The 14,445-nt window shown below is 55.7% G+C and overlaps 2 protein-coding genes across 2 annotated transcripts in view; one reads left to right on the top strand and one right to left on the bottom strand.

Annotated features, from left to right (window-relative positions):
- The window catches only part of LOC125688601 (uncharacterized), a 209,733-nt gene that overhangs the window by 89,726 nt on the left and 105,562 nt on the right, over positions 1–14,445 (top strand). The window lies entirely within an intron of this gene.
- On the bottom strand, positions 1,724–12,566 carry LOC125697995 (maestro heat-like repeat-containing protein family member 2B). Its single transcript, XM_048955794.1, has 32 exons — positions 12,491–12,566; positions 12,139–12,213; positions 11,731–11,852; positions 11,469–11,591; positions 11,164–11,329; positions 10,911–11,009; positions 10,645–10,796; positions 10,151–10,294; positions 9,540–9,632; positions 9,186–9,255; positions 8,957–9,070; positions 8,781–8,854; positions 8,329–8,448; positions 8,074–8,181; positions 7,725–7,884; positions 7,556–7,596; positions 7,238–7,379; positions 6,776–6,828; positions 6,339–6,446; positions 5,952–6,071; positions 5,658–5,780; positions 5,368–5,523; positions 5,024–5,146; positions 4,649–4,728; positions 4,106–4,241; positions 3,897–3,989; positions 3,415–3,510; positions 3,117–3,240; positions 2,805–2,914; positions 2,266–2,418; positions 1,878–2,032; positions 1,724–1,775 (listed from the first exon to the last, which is right to left on the bottom strand). The coding sequence occupies exons 1-32, from the start codon at positions 12,564–12,566 to the stop codon at positions 1,724–1,726; spliced, it is 3,561 nt and encodes a 1,186-aa protein (XP_048811751.1).

The following is a 14,445-nucleotide window of genomic DNA, read 5'->3' as shown; positions in this document are numbered from 1 at the left end:
AGGGACCAGAGCATCTCCCTTACGAGGAAAGTCTGAGGAAGCTTTGGCTTGGAGGAGACTGAGAGGTGACCTAATGAACGCTTATAAATATGTAAAGGATGTTGGGTTGAGAACTGGCTGACTGGCAGAGCACAGAGGGTCGTTGTTGGTGGTGCAGAGTCCGGTTGGAGGCCTGTAACTAGCGGTGTTCCTCAGGGGTCTGTGCTAGGTCCGGTCTTGTTCAACATCTTCATCAATGACCTTGATGAGGGGATAGTGGCCACCCTCAGCAAGTTTGCCGATGATACAAAGTTGGGAGGATTGGCTGACACGCCTGAAGGCTGTGCTGCCATTCAGCAAGACCTGGATAGGCTGGAGAGCTGGGCAGAAAGAAACCGGATGAGGTTTAACAAAAGCAAGTGTAGAGTCTTGCATCTGGGGAGGAATAATTCCATGCACCAGTACAGGTTGGGGGATGACCTGCTGGAGGGGAGCTCTGCGGAAAGTGACCTGGGTGTCCTGGTGGACGACAGGTTGGCCATGAGCCAGCAGTGTGCCCTTGTGGCCAAAAAGGCCAATGGCTTACTGGGGTGCATTAAAAAGAGCGTGGCCAGCAGGTCAAAGGAGGTGATCCTCCCCCTCTACTCTGCCCTGGTAAGACCTCATCTGGAGTACTGCGTCCAGTTCTGGGCTCCCCAGTACAAAAAAGACAGGGATCTCTTGGAAAGAGTCCAGCAGAGGGCCACGAAGATGGTGAAGGGCCTGGAGCATCTCCCCTATGAGGAAAGGCTGAGTGAACTGGGTCTGTTCAGCCTTGAGAAAAGGAGACTGAGAGGGGACCTGATCCAGGTCTATAAATATCTAAGGTGTGGGGGGCAGAATGGCAAGGCCAGACTCTTTTCAGTGGTGAGTGGAGACAGGACAAGGGGAAACGGCCAGAAACTGGAGCATAGGAAGTTCCGCACAAACATGCGCAAGAACTTCTTTACAGTGAGGGTGACGGAGCACTGGAACAGGCTGCCCAGGGAGGTGGTGGAGTCTCCTTCTCTGGAGACGTTCAAGACCTGCCTGGATGCCTACCTGTGCTACCTGGTGTAGGGAACCTGCTTTGGCAGGGGGGTTGGACTCGATGATCTCTGGAGGTCCCTTCCAACCCCTACAATTCTGTGATTCTGTGATTCTGTGATGTCTGTCAGGAGGATGGAGCCAGGCTTTTCTCAGTGACATCCAGTGACAGGATAAGGGCAATGGGTACAAGCTGGAACATGAGAGGTTCCACATGAATGCTAGAAGAAAAACTTCATGGTGGTGGTAACAGAACAGTGGAACGGGCTGCCCAGAGAGGTTGTGGGGTCTCCCTCTCTGGAGACATTCAGAACCTGCCTGGACACATTCGTGTGTGACCTAATCTAGGTGTTCCCAGCAGGGGAATTAGATTACATGAGCTTTTGAGGTTTCTTCCAATCCCTGACATTTGGTGACTGTGATTCTGTAACTGGTATGGAGAAGAGACAGCAGCTATTGAAATAAAGACTTGGTTTAAAAAAAAAAAAGGTACTATTTTTATATATATATATATTTATTTATTTATAATAAATAATACAATTTTTAAGCTCATCTTCTCTTTTCTCGTTCTCTTCTCTTCTTTTCTCCTTTTCTCCTTTCAAATTTCCCTTTTCATTCCCTTTTTCCTTCCCTGCTCCTTTCCTCTCCTCCCTTCCTTTCTTATCCTTTCTTCTTTTTGCTATTGGCTCCATCGCTGAAGACAAAATTCTCTTATTCTCCTCCATGTCTCACTAGAAAAAGTAGAGTCGCAACTTGAGACTATTCACAAAAAAGAAAAGCTGCCTCCTCCCTACATCCCTCTGCAGCAACAGCAAAGGCGGGAGTGCCAGTACCTGTCCGTTGGCCCAAGCGGCCGGGAGAAGTTGCTCATCACGGCCTCAGTGTGACAGCGGGTGAGGATGACCACCGCCTGGCACAGGAAGGGCAGGAACGTGCTCTGCTGCGCAAACGATGTGATGCTGCGCAGGATGTAGAGGATCGGAGGCACCTGAGAGAAGAAGGGGAGAAAGAATGACTTGCTGCATCCTGCACTCTGCAGGGCCCAACCACGGACATTCAGCGCATGAGCAGTGCCTGCTCCCTTGACATGCTGCCAAGTCCTAAGCCTGAATTTCATGCCAGCTACCCTGGTCTCCATGCCCTGAACACAAGGGGCAAACGGCACAAGTCATAGTGCAACAGCCAGCAAAAGTCCAAGACACGTGAAGGAAAGTCTCTTACGTTCCAACTGATGTCCTTCCCGTGCATCTGCAGGAAGGTGGTCATCCACTTCCCAGCAGCACGCACACGCACTCCGTTGGCTTTCCGGATCGTCTCCTTGATGGCAGTCATGAAGTCAACGGTGCGTTCTAAGGGGAAGTTCCTGCACACGATCTGCAGAGAAATGAGAAGCGGGAGAGATCTCATCACTGCTCTGCTGCAGCTGTCTGTACCCTGCTGTTTATACGGAAGGCGGTTGAGCCTTCTCTCAACTTCTGCACCCATGGTGTTTGCTTACATGCAAAGCCTACCTCCCAGCAGCCACAGTCACATGCATGCAAGTGCACACACACACACACAAACGCACATCATGGAGTCAGCTCCTTGCACTGGGTGCCTGAAGGCCAGACGTAGCTCAGAGCCTCCTGCTACTTGCACTGGGAAAAGAGCACTCAGGGTAACAGCTCATTTTGGAAACAGTGTCAGAGGCTGGGAGCAGCACAGGGTCGTGCAGAAGCCTACACACAGAGATCACACCACCCCTTCTTGGGTCCACATACCATGGCCATTTTGGATGTGGTCTGAAGCTGAGAGGCGATGCTGCAGGCATGCAGCCCCTCGCACAGGCTCCTGATGTCACCCGTCTCGATGTCTGTGTTGGTCGCTTTGGCTGGAAAGAGCACAGGGAGAAAAGGGAAGTCATGCTTCTGGAAATGAAACTGCATTCCACGGGGGAAAGACAGAGGACAGGGTGGGGACAAGAAGAGAGCTGTGCACGGTGCCTCTCCCTCCTGTAAACAGGGCCCAGCCCGTGGGGCTCTGGTAGTGCTACATAGGAGGGCAGAGGGCTGGAGCGTGCCTGCTCCACTCACCTTGGATTCGCAGAAGGGAGCTCAGACAGGTGACAGCCAGCTGGCGGGATGCGGGCATGGGGTCACAAGTCAGAGGCGCCAGCAATCCCACCAAGGAGCCAAAGTGCTCACAGGCATCTCTTCTCTGCAGGGGTGAGAGGCAGGAACAAAGCTGTAGACGGCCCCAGCTCTCTCCAGCTTCTCCCATCTGTGCCTTCCCCACGCCATGACACAGCATGCACAGCTGGGCAGAGCTCGCCTTCAAGCTCTGGGGCACTGGGGAGGGAGCAGGGAGCACGCGGTGGGGCTCTTTACTCACTTGAAGCTCTTCACAAACAGCCAGCAGCTGGGAGCAGGTCTGCAGGGCCCTCTTGCGCTCCCACACGTTGCTCGATACCATGGATTTCTGCAGGACCTGGAGTAGAGCATCTGTCTCACTGAGGATGTCTTTGCTTTCCCTTCCTGCCACCCCTCTCCCTGTCCCCCCTTTCCCAGCACTTTCCCTTAAGGCCTGCCCTGTTGCTCCATGTGGCCTCCTGCCTCACTGACCACCGGCACTGCCGCCCCGCTCTCTGCAGACACGCCTGCCTCCTAACCCAGGAGCTTTTCCTCGGCTGTGGCCTCCAGGGGCTGGCTCCTGCTTTCCCCCTGCAGGGCCCATTTCTCTGCCCATTTCAGCTCGCAGTGAGCTGGCACGTCAGCAGGAGATTTCTCCCCCTCTGATCCTCCTCTCAGTCCCCAGATCTCTGCCCCCGCTATTGACAGGCACCATGCTTTCTCCCTTGCCCCACGAATACTCACATGGACTATGTTCTGGAAGAAGCCACCGCTGGGCTCTGTCTCCAGCAGGACCACCATGAGCCGGCCCAGAGCTCTCAGTGATGTTTGCTGAAGCTGAAAGCAGAAGAGGGGAGTGACGTGTAGCATCACGGCTGCTGCCAGAGCAGAGGTTGTGTGTGCTGAGGTAGGGTTCTGACCGAGAGGTGGCCGGGAAAGTTACGGCAGGTTACCTGCAGGTACTGTGCTGCTTGCTGTGACTTCCTGATCTTCAGCATCATCTCTGCTGAAGGGTGTGTCACGATGTTCTTGCAGCACAGGACCAACATCTCACGCAGGTCCTTGCTTTCAGAAGAGGGCTTCAGCTTGCTGAGAGGAGGAAAACAGGAAGAGAAATCAGAAAGGGTATTTACCTCTCCAGACTGGTTCAGACAACATCTGAGTTTCTCCTAATTGACAGCTACAAAGCCAATACCCCCACCCAGCTCATGCTGCTGAGCACTGCCTTCAGTTCCAGCAGCGCCCACCTCCTCCCCGGCAGCAGTGAACCACCTCCTGCTCTGGAGGGAAGGAGACCCCAGCTCTCCCTCTCTTCCCTGCCAGGGCACAGGAGCACCAGGGCCTTTCTCCCTGCCCAGAACCTCAGCTTTGCTGGGCACAACAGACCAGCCGTCTCTCCTGCTGTAGATGTGGTTCCTCCCCCCCTGGCCCCTCCAGGCCCTCAGGAGCTACCCAAAATGGGGATCACCATCCTGACTTGCTACCTCAGCCCTTACCTCAACTGCTCCAGGGCCAGAACCACCTTGAGAGGCACTGGGGAGACAGGCATGCCCGAGTAATACTTCTTCATCAGGTCCTGCAAGTCCCAGAGAGACAGTGTCAAAGTGGGCAAGGGGCACACAAGAGCTGTTCCACCCGGCCCCCAGACAGGCACAACTGCCACACACCAGCCCCATCACTTTCCTGTGGAAGCACTGCAGGATGCAGCAGCTGGTGCACCCAGCCCGCTGCCCAGCCACTGCCTGCCAGCACCCAAGGTCCCCACCAGCTGGAGACGTGTAACTGCTGGACACCTGCATGCCTCCAGGGAAGCGAGCCTTGTGGCGCAGCCCAGAACTCCTCTGCAGACAGCCCCGTCTCCAGGCACTCACCATCAGGATCTCCAGCAGCTTGCTCTTCAAGGAGGGGTTAAAGCTTGCAGAATCACCCACAGCTTGGTAGGCAGAGCTGCAGTCGGTGATGCTCTGCACCAGCGCGAGGTTGTTCTGCAAGTCCTGAGGAGCAAGAGAGAAGAACATTCTTTGAACTGCGGGAAGGGACAAGGGCTGCAAGGGACACACGTGGGGACAACGCTAAGGGAAGGGCTTGGATCTTTATCTGGGCACAAACAGTTCCCCGAGGGACCTTTGGAAAGGAAAGGCCCATCTCAGCATCCCCCCATGTGGAGAGGCTGCAGAGGGGCGCTCTGACACCCTGGCACGCTTTGAGCTCTCACCCGGCAGCTGCAGCTGTAGAGCATCAGGACGTTGCCCACGATGTCTCCCTCCAGGTGGGCGAGCAGCTGTTCCTTGGAGGCACGCAGTGCCACGCTGCCGTGGGCGAGCATGAGAGCGCTGCGTGTGGCATGAGCTCTCGTGCTGTCCAGCTCCATCTGTGTGGGAAGAAATGCCTTGAGACACTCGCTAACGGCCCCCAGTGCCCCGCGATGCTCCTGGGCTCCCAAGGCAGGAGCTGCAGGGAAAATAAGGCAGAAGAATGCCAAGATGGAAACCCGTAACGCTTTACCTTCTTGCGCCTGGAAATCCTGGCATTGCGGCCTTTGCACAGCCTGGACGCAAACATGGTGAGCGTGGCCAGGACTGTGTGGAAGTTGTTCTCAGCAGCATGGCTGAGAAGAGAGATGATTCCCTGCACAAAAGAACAAGGGGCCGTTGGCACAGGCCTGAATCTGCAGGTCTGCTCCTGAGCAAAATGGCAGCAGTGCAGAGGTTGAAAGGCCCGGAGCAGGGCCAGGAGAAGGCCTCTGCCCCAGGGCCAGAGCAGGGATGCTCACAGGAGCTGGAGGAGAGGACAGCTCACCTGGGCCTCACGTGGCTCCTCTGCATTTGCCTCCTCCAGGTGCTGTAGCAGCTTCTCCTGCACGTGGAGGACTCCCTGACAGGATCCCAGCACCGTGCCCAGAGCCTTGTACAGGAATGACTGCAGGGGAAGAAGCTGAGATGTGGCAGCAGCTTAACCTGCTGGTGGAGGGCCAGGTGGGAAGGAGCCAAGCTCCCTGGCGGTTGCTGAGAGCAGCTGCGGGGCCGAGCTTTAGCCATCCCCGGGCAGATTGCAGGGAAAGGCCCTCTGGGGGGCATAGACTGGGGAAGCAGCATCTGCACCCGCGTGGGCAGAGCACCAGCCGCAGCCCCAGCCCCAGCTGGACACCTGCAGCTGCACCGCTGGGTAGAGCCGGGGGGAACTCACCTTTTCTGCAGAGCTGCTGGCAGAGCTGCTCAGCCGCTGGCTCAGCTCACAGCTCAGGGCCTCGATCCATGCCTTCTCCTCTATTGTGTCCAGCGACGCCTTCAGGAACTGTTGGAGAACAGGAGAAGACAATGTTCCCTTGCCCTTTGCCTCTTCCCTCGCTCCCAAGTTGCTGCAGCCCTCTGGGGAGAGGTGCCTGGAAGAACAGTCCCTCTCCCAGCTCCCCCAGTGTTCCCTCCATTAAAGCCACCCACCCTCTTCTCCTAAGACCCCTCTGGGCTTGGGACAGAGCAGAAGAGGCAGCGCCACAAAGGCGTGCGGCCGCTCCGCAGCAGCGCTTGAGAGGCTGTTCCTGCCCCACAGTGGCTCACGTGGGAGCGGGGCTACTTGGGGCAGGCAAGCACTTCTCTGCACCGCGCCTCCCGGCAATGCTGTACCTTTAGCAGACGGCGCTCAAACTCGGCAGTGTCCGGGAAGCTCTCATTTCTCCCTGCACAGCAATAGGAAGACAAAGACCCTTACTTAGGATCAAGGCACAGAAGAAGAGCTGCTGCAAACCTGGCTTGGCCTGGGCACTTGACACTACCAAGCTGGGACCTGCACCCCCTCCACAATGACCTGTCCCTCCCCACAAACACTGCCTCCACAGGAACACGGAACTAAGTGCTCCAAGGCTGCTGTCTGAGGGGACATGAAGGGCCCATCCACGTCCTGGAACGGGCAGATCTCTGGTGGGATAGGTCCCTGGGCCTCAGTGCTGACTCCCAGGAATGGGAACAGCAGCAGAGCAAGAACTGGCCTGCAGGCAGTGCTTCCCCTCTGCCATGCTACAGAGCTGCATTTTCACTCCCCCCCTTCCCTTCCCTGCCTCTGCCTCTTCTTCCCCTCCAGTGCTTTACCTTCAAGACACTGCAGCAGCAGGGGGATCTCAGTAGCCCACATGGCCCCCACAGCCCTGTGGAACCTGCTGTGGAGGTTTTTCATCAGCAGTAAGGCAGCAGCTTGGAGTTTGCTGCCTGCAACAGGGCTGCCTGCCACCACCTGAGTGAGAGCAACACAAAGCAGGGTCACTTCTGCAGCAAGAGCAACGGCTTTCCCCCAGGATGGAAGCAGCTCGGCTCTGCTCTGGCAGGCAAGGAGCAGCCAACAGCTTTGCCCATGGCCATGCTGCTTCCTCCTGGGTGCTTGTGGCACCGGCCTCTGGAGCATCTACTCACCAGCAGTCGTGCCAGCAGTGTCTGGGGCGTCAGCAGTGGGCCTGCAAAGAGAAAAAAAGTGCTGAGTAAGACTCCAAGACACTGTGTGCCCAGCCACGCACACCTCCGCTGTCCCTTCTGGGTGCTACCACAGGTCAGCAGAGCTCACTGAGGGAGTTTTTGCTCCTACCTTGAAACATGGAGCTGACAAAATGGGGATCCAGATGTTCTATCGGCCGTCCTGTCAGCTCCTCTCTCTCAGCCAGGGCACAGACACAGCGGGAGACTGGGATCAGCATGCCTGTGTACTGCGCTGGCACCACAAACAACAGCAGCCGCGGCCACAGGAGCTGTAGGGAACGGGGCAGTTGAGCAGGTCAGCATTCCTGCCTCTGCTCAGAGATGAAGAGGACTCTGTGAATTTCCCTGAGTCCTGTGTGCTTCAGAGCACATTGGAGGAGAGACCTGGGGTCCTGGAATGGGACGAGGAACACGTGAGGGAAAGGCAGGGAGCAGCAGCAGGGCAGAGCGTGACTTACTTTGGACATCCCTCTCACAGAGACGTCCAGTGATCCCAGGATGTCCATGCACAGCTCCTGGAGAGCTCCTTCTTCCTGGGCTTCCCGGGCAGAAAGGTCTCCGGCTGCCTGCACAACAGTGGTGTTGAAACACTGGTTATGCTCAGTTCTCAGGAGCCTCTCAGGAGGCTCAGGTGTGGCCTCAGCGGTGCTTCTGTATAGCAGCCTCTGAGCAGCACGGGTCTTCCAAAGGAAGATGCTGCCCACTGCCCTTACCCTTCTTCCTGTGGCGCGGCTGAACTCCCTGAAGATGTGCCCCACCACATCCCAGGCTGAGCAGCTCCGGGTGTTCGAACTGAGCAGATCCTTGATGAAATACAGAATAGCCGTCCTCACCTGCAAGGGGTCAATTATGGGTGTGATTTTCCTGGTCAGAAGGCAAAGGGAAGCCACCTGCTCATCGGGGCAGCCCTTTGGGCATGAGCAGAGACAGCAAGAGCACTGGAGAGGCTTTAGCTACTGAGATGAGGGCCTGGCCTTAACACCAGGCTGTGCGCTTTCCATGCACAGCACAGGGACCTGCCTGCTCCACTCTGCCTGCTCTCCCCACAGGAGCCATCATGACCGTGTGACCAATGCCCCAGCACCTCTCTAGTCACCCCAGCCCTGCCCGTGCTGGCAGCAGCATCACCACCCCGACAGCGCTTTCTTTTCCCCAACCAGCTCACCCGGATGCTGGGGTCGCTGCACAGACGCTGCACAGCCTCGACGACCTGGGGCAGCATCTCCGTCATCACGGGCTCTGCAAGAGATGCACAGAAGCATGAGCGGAGCCACAACACAGATGGCAGAAGGGAGCCCTGGCAGTCCCAAGGCGTGGTACTGATCAACCCGTGGTACTGACCATCAGAGCGAGCCAGAGCACCCAGCAGACCCAGGGCTGCCACGCATCCAGGCTCCCAGTCATCGCCCAGCTGCGACTGCAGAAACAGGATGGTTTCCTCTGGGCAGATCCGGGCTGCAGGGAGGAAATCCCACGCTATGTTAGCAAGAACCTCACGCCCATTCCTGAAGTTTGTGAGAGAGGTTTTGGCCAGGGCAGCGCCAAGCATGGCCAAAGCTCCTCTCCTTACCCTGCAGCATGATGCAGTGGGTCAGCTGTGCACGACCAGCCTCGCTGTGCTGCTTGCTGTCGTCATAGAGCTGTGGGAACAAGGTCCATTTGATACAATCACATCAGCACTGAGGACGGAAAAGACACTGTGCTGCCCGCTCTCGTCTCCCTGGGCACTCTCGGGAAGAGGGCAGGCAGACAAAACCCAGCCCTCCCCACAGCATCCCCGAGAGTACATGCATGGCTCTGGACCTGCCTTGAGCATGCAGGAGCTAAGGCTGAGCCGCCTTATTCAGGGGTCAGAGCTTTGCAGTCCTCCTGAGACTTAGCCAAGAGGGAAACTGCTGTGGGCGCAAGGATAGGCTCCCCTTACCTGGTAAAACACGGCACTGGTGACGTCCAGAAACTTGTCCCCTGGGATTACAGACTCAATGCCCCCTAAGGCCTCCAGGAAGATAGTGAGGCTCTGCAAGAGAGCAGGAGAGGAAGAAAGGGATGAAGCCACATCTAGCCACTTGGGAGTGGAGAAACTGTTTCCCAATTGTTTCTCTGCAGGGAGAAGCTCCTGCACAGGCGTTCTTGTTTATCCCCCACCTCCCAGCGGCACCAAGGGAGTCTCTCTGCTCTCAATCGAGCCGTGTTTGGGCATCATTTGCAGGCATTTCCCACCCAGCAGCCCACTTCTCCCCCATCAGATGCAACTGGATGTGGTCCCCCCAGTTGTTAGCATAGAGCTCCTCAGGCACTCAGAGCCCCACAGTGGTGGTGAAACTTCCCATCCCCAAGAGATGAGCCCCAGTGATTCTTGGTTCCCTCCTGGCTCCTGTCTGGGTTGTTCCTTCTCTGACTGAAGAGCTCAGGAAGCCTCAGAGCTCCCTTGAACACCCATTCCTTCTTTCTCCAAGGGCTCCCCACCTCCTCCCTGGCCCCTCGTGGCATTTGCACGGGCCCCACGTCTACCCTGAGCCCTGCACAACAACTCACCTTGGCCACCCTGCAAATGTCTTGGATCTCCTGACACGGGTGAACGAGCCAGAGGAGCTGCTCCCAGACCTGCTCTTGGTGCCGCTCCTCTTGCAGGAGAACCTCCAACATGGCAGCCACAGCCCCAAGGACGGCCTGTTTGTCCTGGAGAGGATGGCAGAGGCCCGGTATCAAAGACTGAAGGTCTGCCCTTCCTACACAGAGGGCTTTCCCCTTCCCCTTTCCCTTCCCCTTCCCCACACCCCCACGCCCAGCAGGAGATGGGCTCGCTCTGGAGGGCAGGCAGCTTTTCCCCATACCCTCATCCCCAGCTCTTCCTGCCACAGTGCTGTGACATGCAGCTGCTCCCTGGCACAGAGCCACTTCAGGGCCCTTTGCAGAGCCAGCCCACTCCCTCTCATCACCCCTCAGCTCTCAGCCCACTGGGCACAGACAGAGCTGCCGACATGGGTGCCCCTGCTGCCATCCTGGGCTGGGAATGCAGCAGTGCTCACCTGTTCCTCCTGGCAGTCTTGCCAGTTCCACACCACAGAGAAGAGCAGCTCGTGAAGGTTTTCACAGATCTGCTCTTTCTCCATGGCAGGCCAGGGGCATTGCATTCCTGAGGACAAGTAAGTCTTGACTCCATCCAGCCACTGTTTCAAAACTGAAAAAACAAAATAATTAAAAAAATAAATTATTATTATTATTTTTTTTAAGAGAGTGAGAAAACGGAGTCTGTGAGAGTCTGCAGCAGGGCTGCTCTGGGGCCGGCACTCACCAGCACAAGCGATGCGCAGGATCTGGCCACTCTTCACCTGGCCCACCACACTGCGCAGGCCTGCCAGCATCAGCCACACAAAGGGGATGCACTGTGGAGCTGCAAAGAGGAAGGAGAGGGCCACAGTCAGAGCCCCGGCAGCAAGGTAGGTGGACAGCAGCCCTGCAGCCCCCAGCTCAGTGCAGATCACACTCAGAGGGCAGAGACCCCTTTCCCGGTTGTTATAGATGTCAGGAGGTTGAGGGTACTCTACCATAGGTGCTGAAGAGTTTGCTCAGGGTGTTGAGCACAAACTCCTTGGACATGTCCCCCGCGGCCTTCAGGTGGCTCTGGAGCTCAGCCATCACCAAGGTGAAGTGCGTCCGAGCCAGAGCCACCAGGACATTGCTGGCAGCTGTCTTGACATTGCTGGTCACGCCCTGGAAGAGAGACACTGGTGACACGCGGCCCAGGAGACTGCCTGAGGCCCTTGGAAGAGCTAAGCCCCCACCATCCACCAGCAGAACACCAGCGTGGGCAGGCGGTTGGTTCCCTTTGCCTTTGGGAGTGAGCCCTCACCTGGGCTGCCGTCAGGTCCCGGGACACCTCTGCCAGCAGCCGGTTCACCACTCCGCACGGCGGGCGGCTGCTGTCTTGGCACAGGGCGCTCTCCAGCTCACAGTACGCCTGCGCTCGGTCGCCCTGGGGACAAGGATCAGTCACGCTCGTTTTGCCCGCTGCCACCCATCGCTCTGTGGATGTGCTGCCGGGCCTGGCACCCACGGCACCGTGGCCCTGGGCCAGGAGGGCAAGGGTTGCTGGTTGGATGTCCCCAACTCACCTCCTGATCTTGCAGGCGCTGAAGCAGTAAGGTCGCGGCGCAGGTAGGGACAGGGCTTGACACCCTGCTTCTCTCCCTGCGACGCGTACGCCTGGGCACGCAGCCCACACAAGCAAAGAGACCTGGAAGGAAAGAGCAGAGCAGCTGCTGCAGGTGTTGCTTGGAGCCAGGGCCGAGCACCCGGCCAGCTGTGGGAGGAACGCTCCTCCAGCTCCACAGCGCAAGGCTGCGTGTGGTTGGCGGGGACAGGGGAGGGAGCTTTCCCCTTGCTGGGGTGCTGGGGAAACCACGGTGAGCAGCTGCACTCGGCAGAGCAAGGACAGCGCTGCTGGCACGTCCTAAACAGACACTGGAGGCACACGTGTGCTCGGGCAGCGTCGTGGTGTCCAGAGAGGTGGAGGGACTCACCTCGAAGGGCTCTCAGCCTCTCCATGATAGCAGGATGCCTCCAGATAGACACAAAGCTCTCTCTGGTTCCACTTCCTGCGGGTCCCACAAGCGGACTGAGCCACCGCTCCCACCGCTCCACAAGGGTGGATGACGCAGCCACTGTGACACCACACTGCAGTGTCACCTCACAGAGAATGAATGACACGCCCCGGGCTGGGGGCCAGACAGGTCCCCAGGGCAACCCTGCAGGCCCTCAAACACAGTGCGCTTGTGTGATGCAATCGGCTCTGGGGTTCCTGTTCCATGCTGATGCAGGGAATCACCTCAGCAGGTGATGGAGAGCCCCTGCCAGGGAGCAGCTGCTGGGCACCGTTGCCCGGCGTTGTCTTAGTGACTGGGGACTCCATGCCGGGAGGCACTGAGGCCCCCATCTGCTGCCCCGACATCCTCTCCAGAGAGCTCTGCTGTCTACTGGGGGCACGTGTCAGAGATGTTAAGGAGACTCCACCGCATCTGATCAAAAATGAATACATTAATAATAGAGAAAAATCTTCTTTATGGTGAATGTAAGAGAACAGCAGAACGGGCTGCCCAGAGAGGTTGTGGGGTCTCCCTCTCTGGAGACATTCAGAACCCACCAGGACACATTCGTGTGTGACCTAATCTAGGTGTTCCTGCTAAGGCAGGGGGATTGGACTGGATGATCTTTCAAGTTCCCTTCCAATCCCTGACATTTAGTGAAACACATCCCTCTCACAGAGACGTCCAGTGATCCCAGGATGTCCATGCACAGCTCCTGGAGAGCTCCTTCTTCCTGGATGGTGTCTTGTTCATGATGCTGCCACCTTGTTCAAAGCAGAGGTGGGAGGTTCCTTTTTCCCCCTTGTTTGTTAGTTTCTAAGCCTTTTGCACATTTTTCCAGCCATGAGTCAAGGCTGTTCAGGCAGTCTTCCCTCTTTGGTGTTTTTTGGACAATAAATATGTGTTGTTAAAATGGAAGGTTAAATCACGAAAGAGGGATTGCCTGCGCTACTGAAAGCATTTGTGTTATTTGCTCAGATGCACCCCTGGGAGCTGAGATCTAGGAGAAAAATCTCATTTGATCCATAGGTGCTATACACTTGAAAATGTGGCTCCTCAGTGCTATCTTGGTAAATCTCCTTCAACATGCTTGAATTGGATGCAGAATGTGCAGTCACCTTTCTTGATCAAAGGAGGGGTTTCCCTAAAGCTTACTCTTGAAATCCGTGGTTACGAGTTTGCTTCAGTCACCCATGCACTGTGCAATGGTCAGCAAAAAGTGTTCAGACTTAATGTCAACAGCTCTTGGTATAACACTCCTTCACAGCAAAGCTGAGCAATGAGAAGAAGAGGCAAAATCTGCTCAGTCGTGATGAGTCGTGTCTTGTCCTTTACCAGTTCAGCAGAGCACAAAATACCCATCTCTTCAATGAGGAAAAGGGGTAATGAAGCAGATGCAGGAGCAGGAAACCAAGCTGGAATGGGGACTTAAGACCAGGTGATAGTGCCCTTTGCAAATGAAACAATTCACTAGAAAGTGATTTCCACCTCTCTGTCCCCGAAATGTCCCTTGACTTAAACTGAAGGCACATTTTTCCCCTCCAAAATTAGTACATTGGTAACTGGGCAAGAGTTTATCTCCTGATTCCACAATGTCCTTCTCTCTTTCAAATTTGTATTTTTATTGCACCATTCCAAATACCTGGATCGCTACCACTGCTGCAACATTAATAAAATGCTCTACAATATGAACAAATTACTGTGCTTTGAGTGCTATTAAAAAAAAACAGCAACAAAAAAAAAACAAAAACAACCAACACTGGCTGCTGACAGCTTTCCTGAGAGAAATGAGGATAATAGAAAGTGCCTAGAATGATTGTGTCCTTCTGAGGTCTGATTGCATGGAAAGGTAGCAGAAGACCTGTTAAGTCCCCTGTAGGCTGACACTTGGGCAGCTGTCAGTGACATCAAGTTCCTTGTCCATCTCATCATAGTTTGTGACTACAGCATACTTATTTAGTTGCTCTTGAGCTGTATAAACTCAGTTTTTCCATCACACTGGCAAGCAGTTGGCATGCCTTGCCTTTTTCCTCCATCTTAAGACTAGACAATGAAGCCACAGAGCATACAATAGTGGTTATTTTCCTGTGTCGCTTGGCATGAGCTGGAGAGTACCTTGGACTGATCCTGAAAAAATTCTATGGCAGACTTCTCTAACTTGGCTCAAACAAACTTCAAATAGCATATCTCCTAGAAAATAAATCTGCATTTGACTGATACTAAGAGGTCATGGTCCATCAACTG

This window comes from Lagopus muta, chromosome 1 (genome assembly GCF_023343835.1).
Source record: "Lagopus muta isolate bLagMut1 chromosome 1, bLagMut1 primary, whole genome shotgun sequence".
Classification (NCBI taxonomy): domain Eukaryota; kingdom Metazoa; phylum Chordata; class Aves; order Galliformes; family Phasianidae; genus Lagopus; species Lagopus muta.
This window is presented reverse-complemented; position numbering and strand designations above follow the sequence as displayed.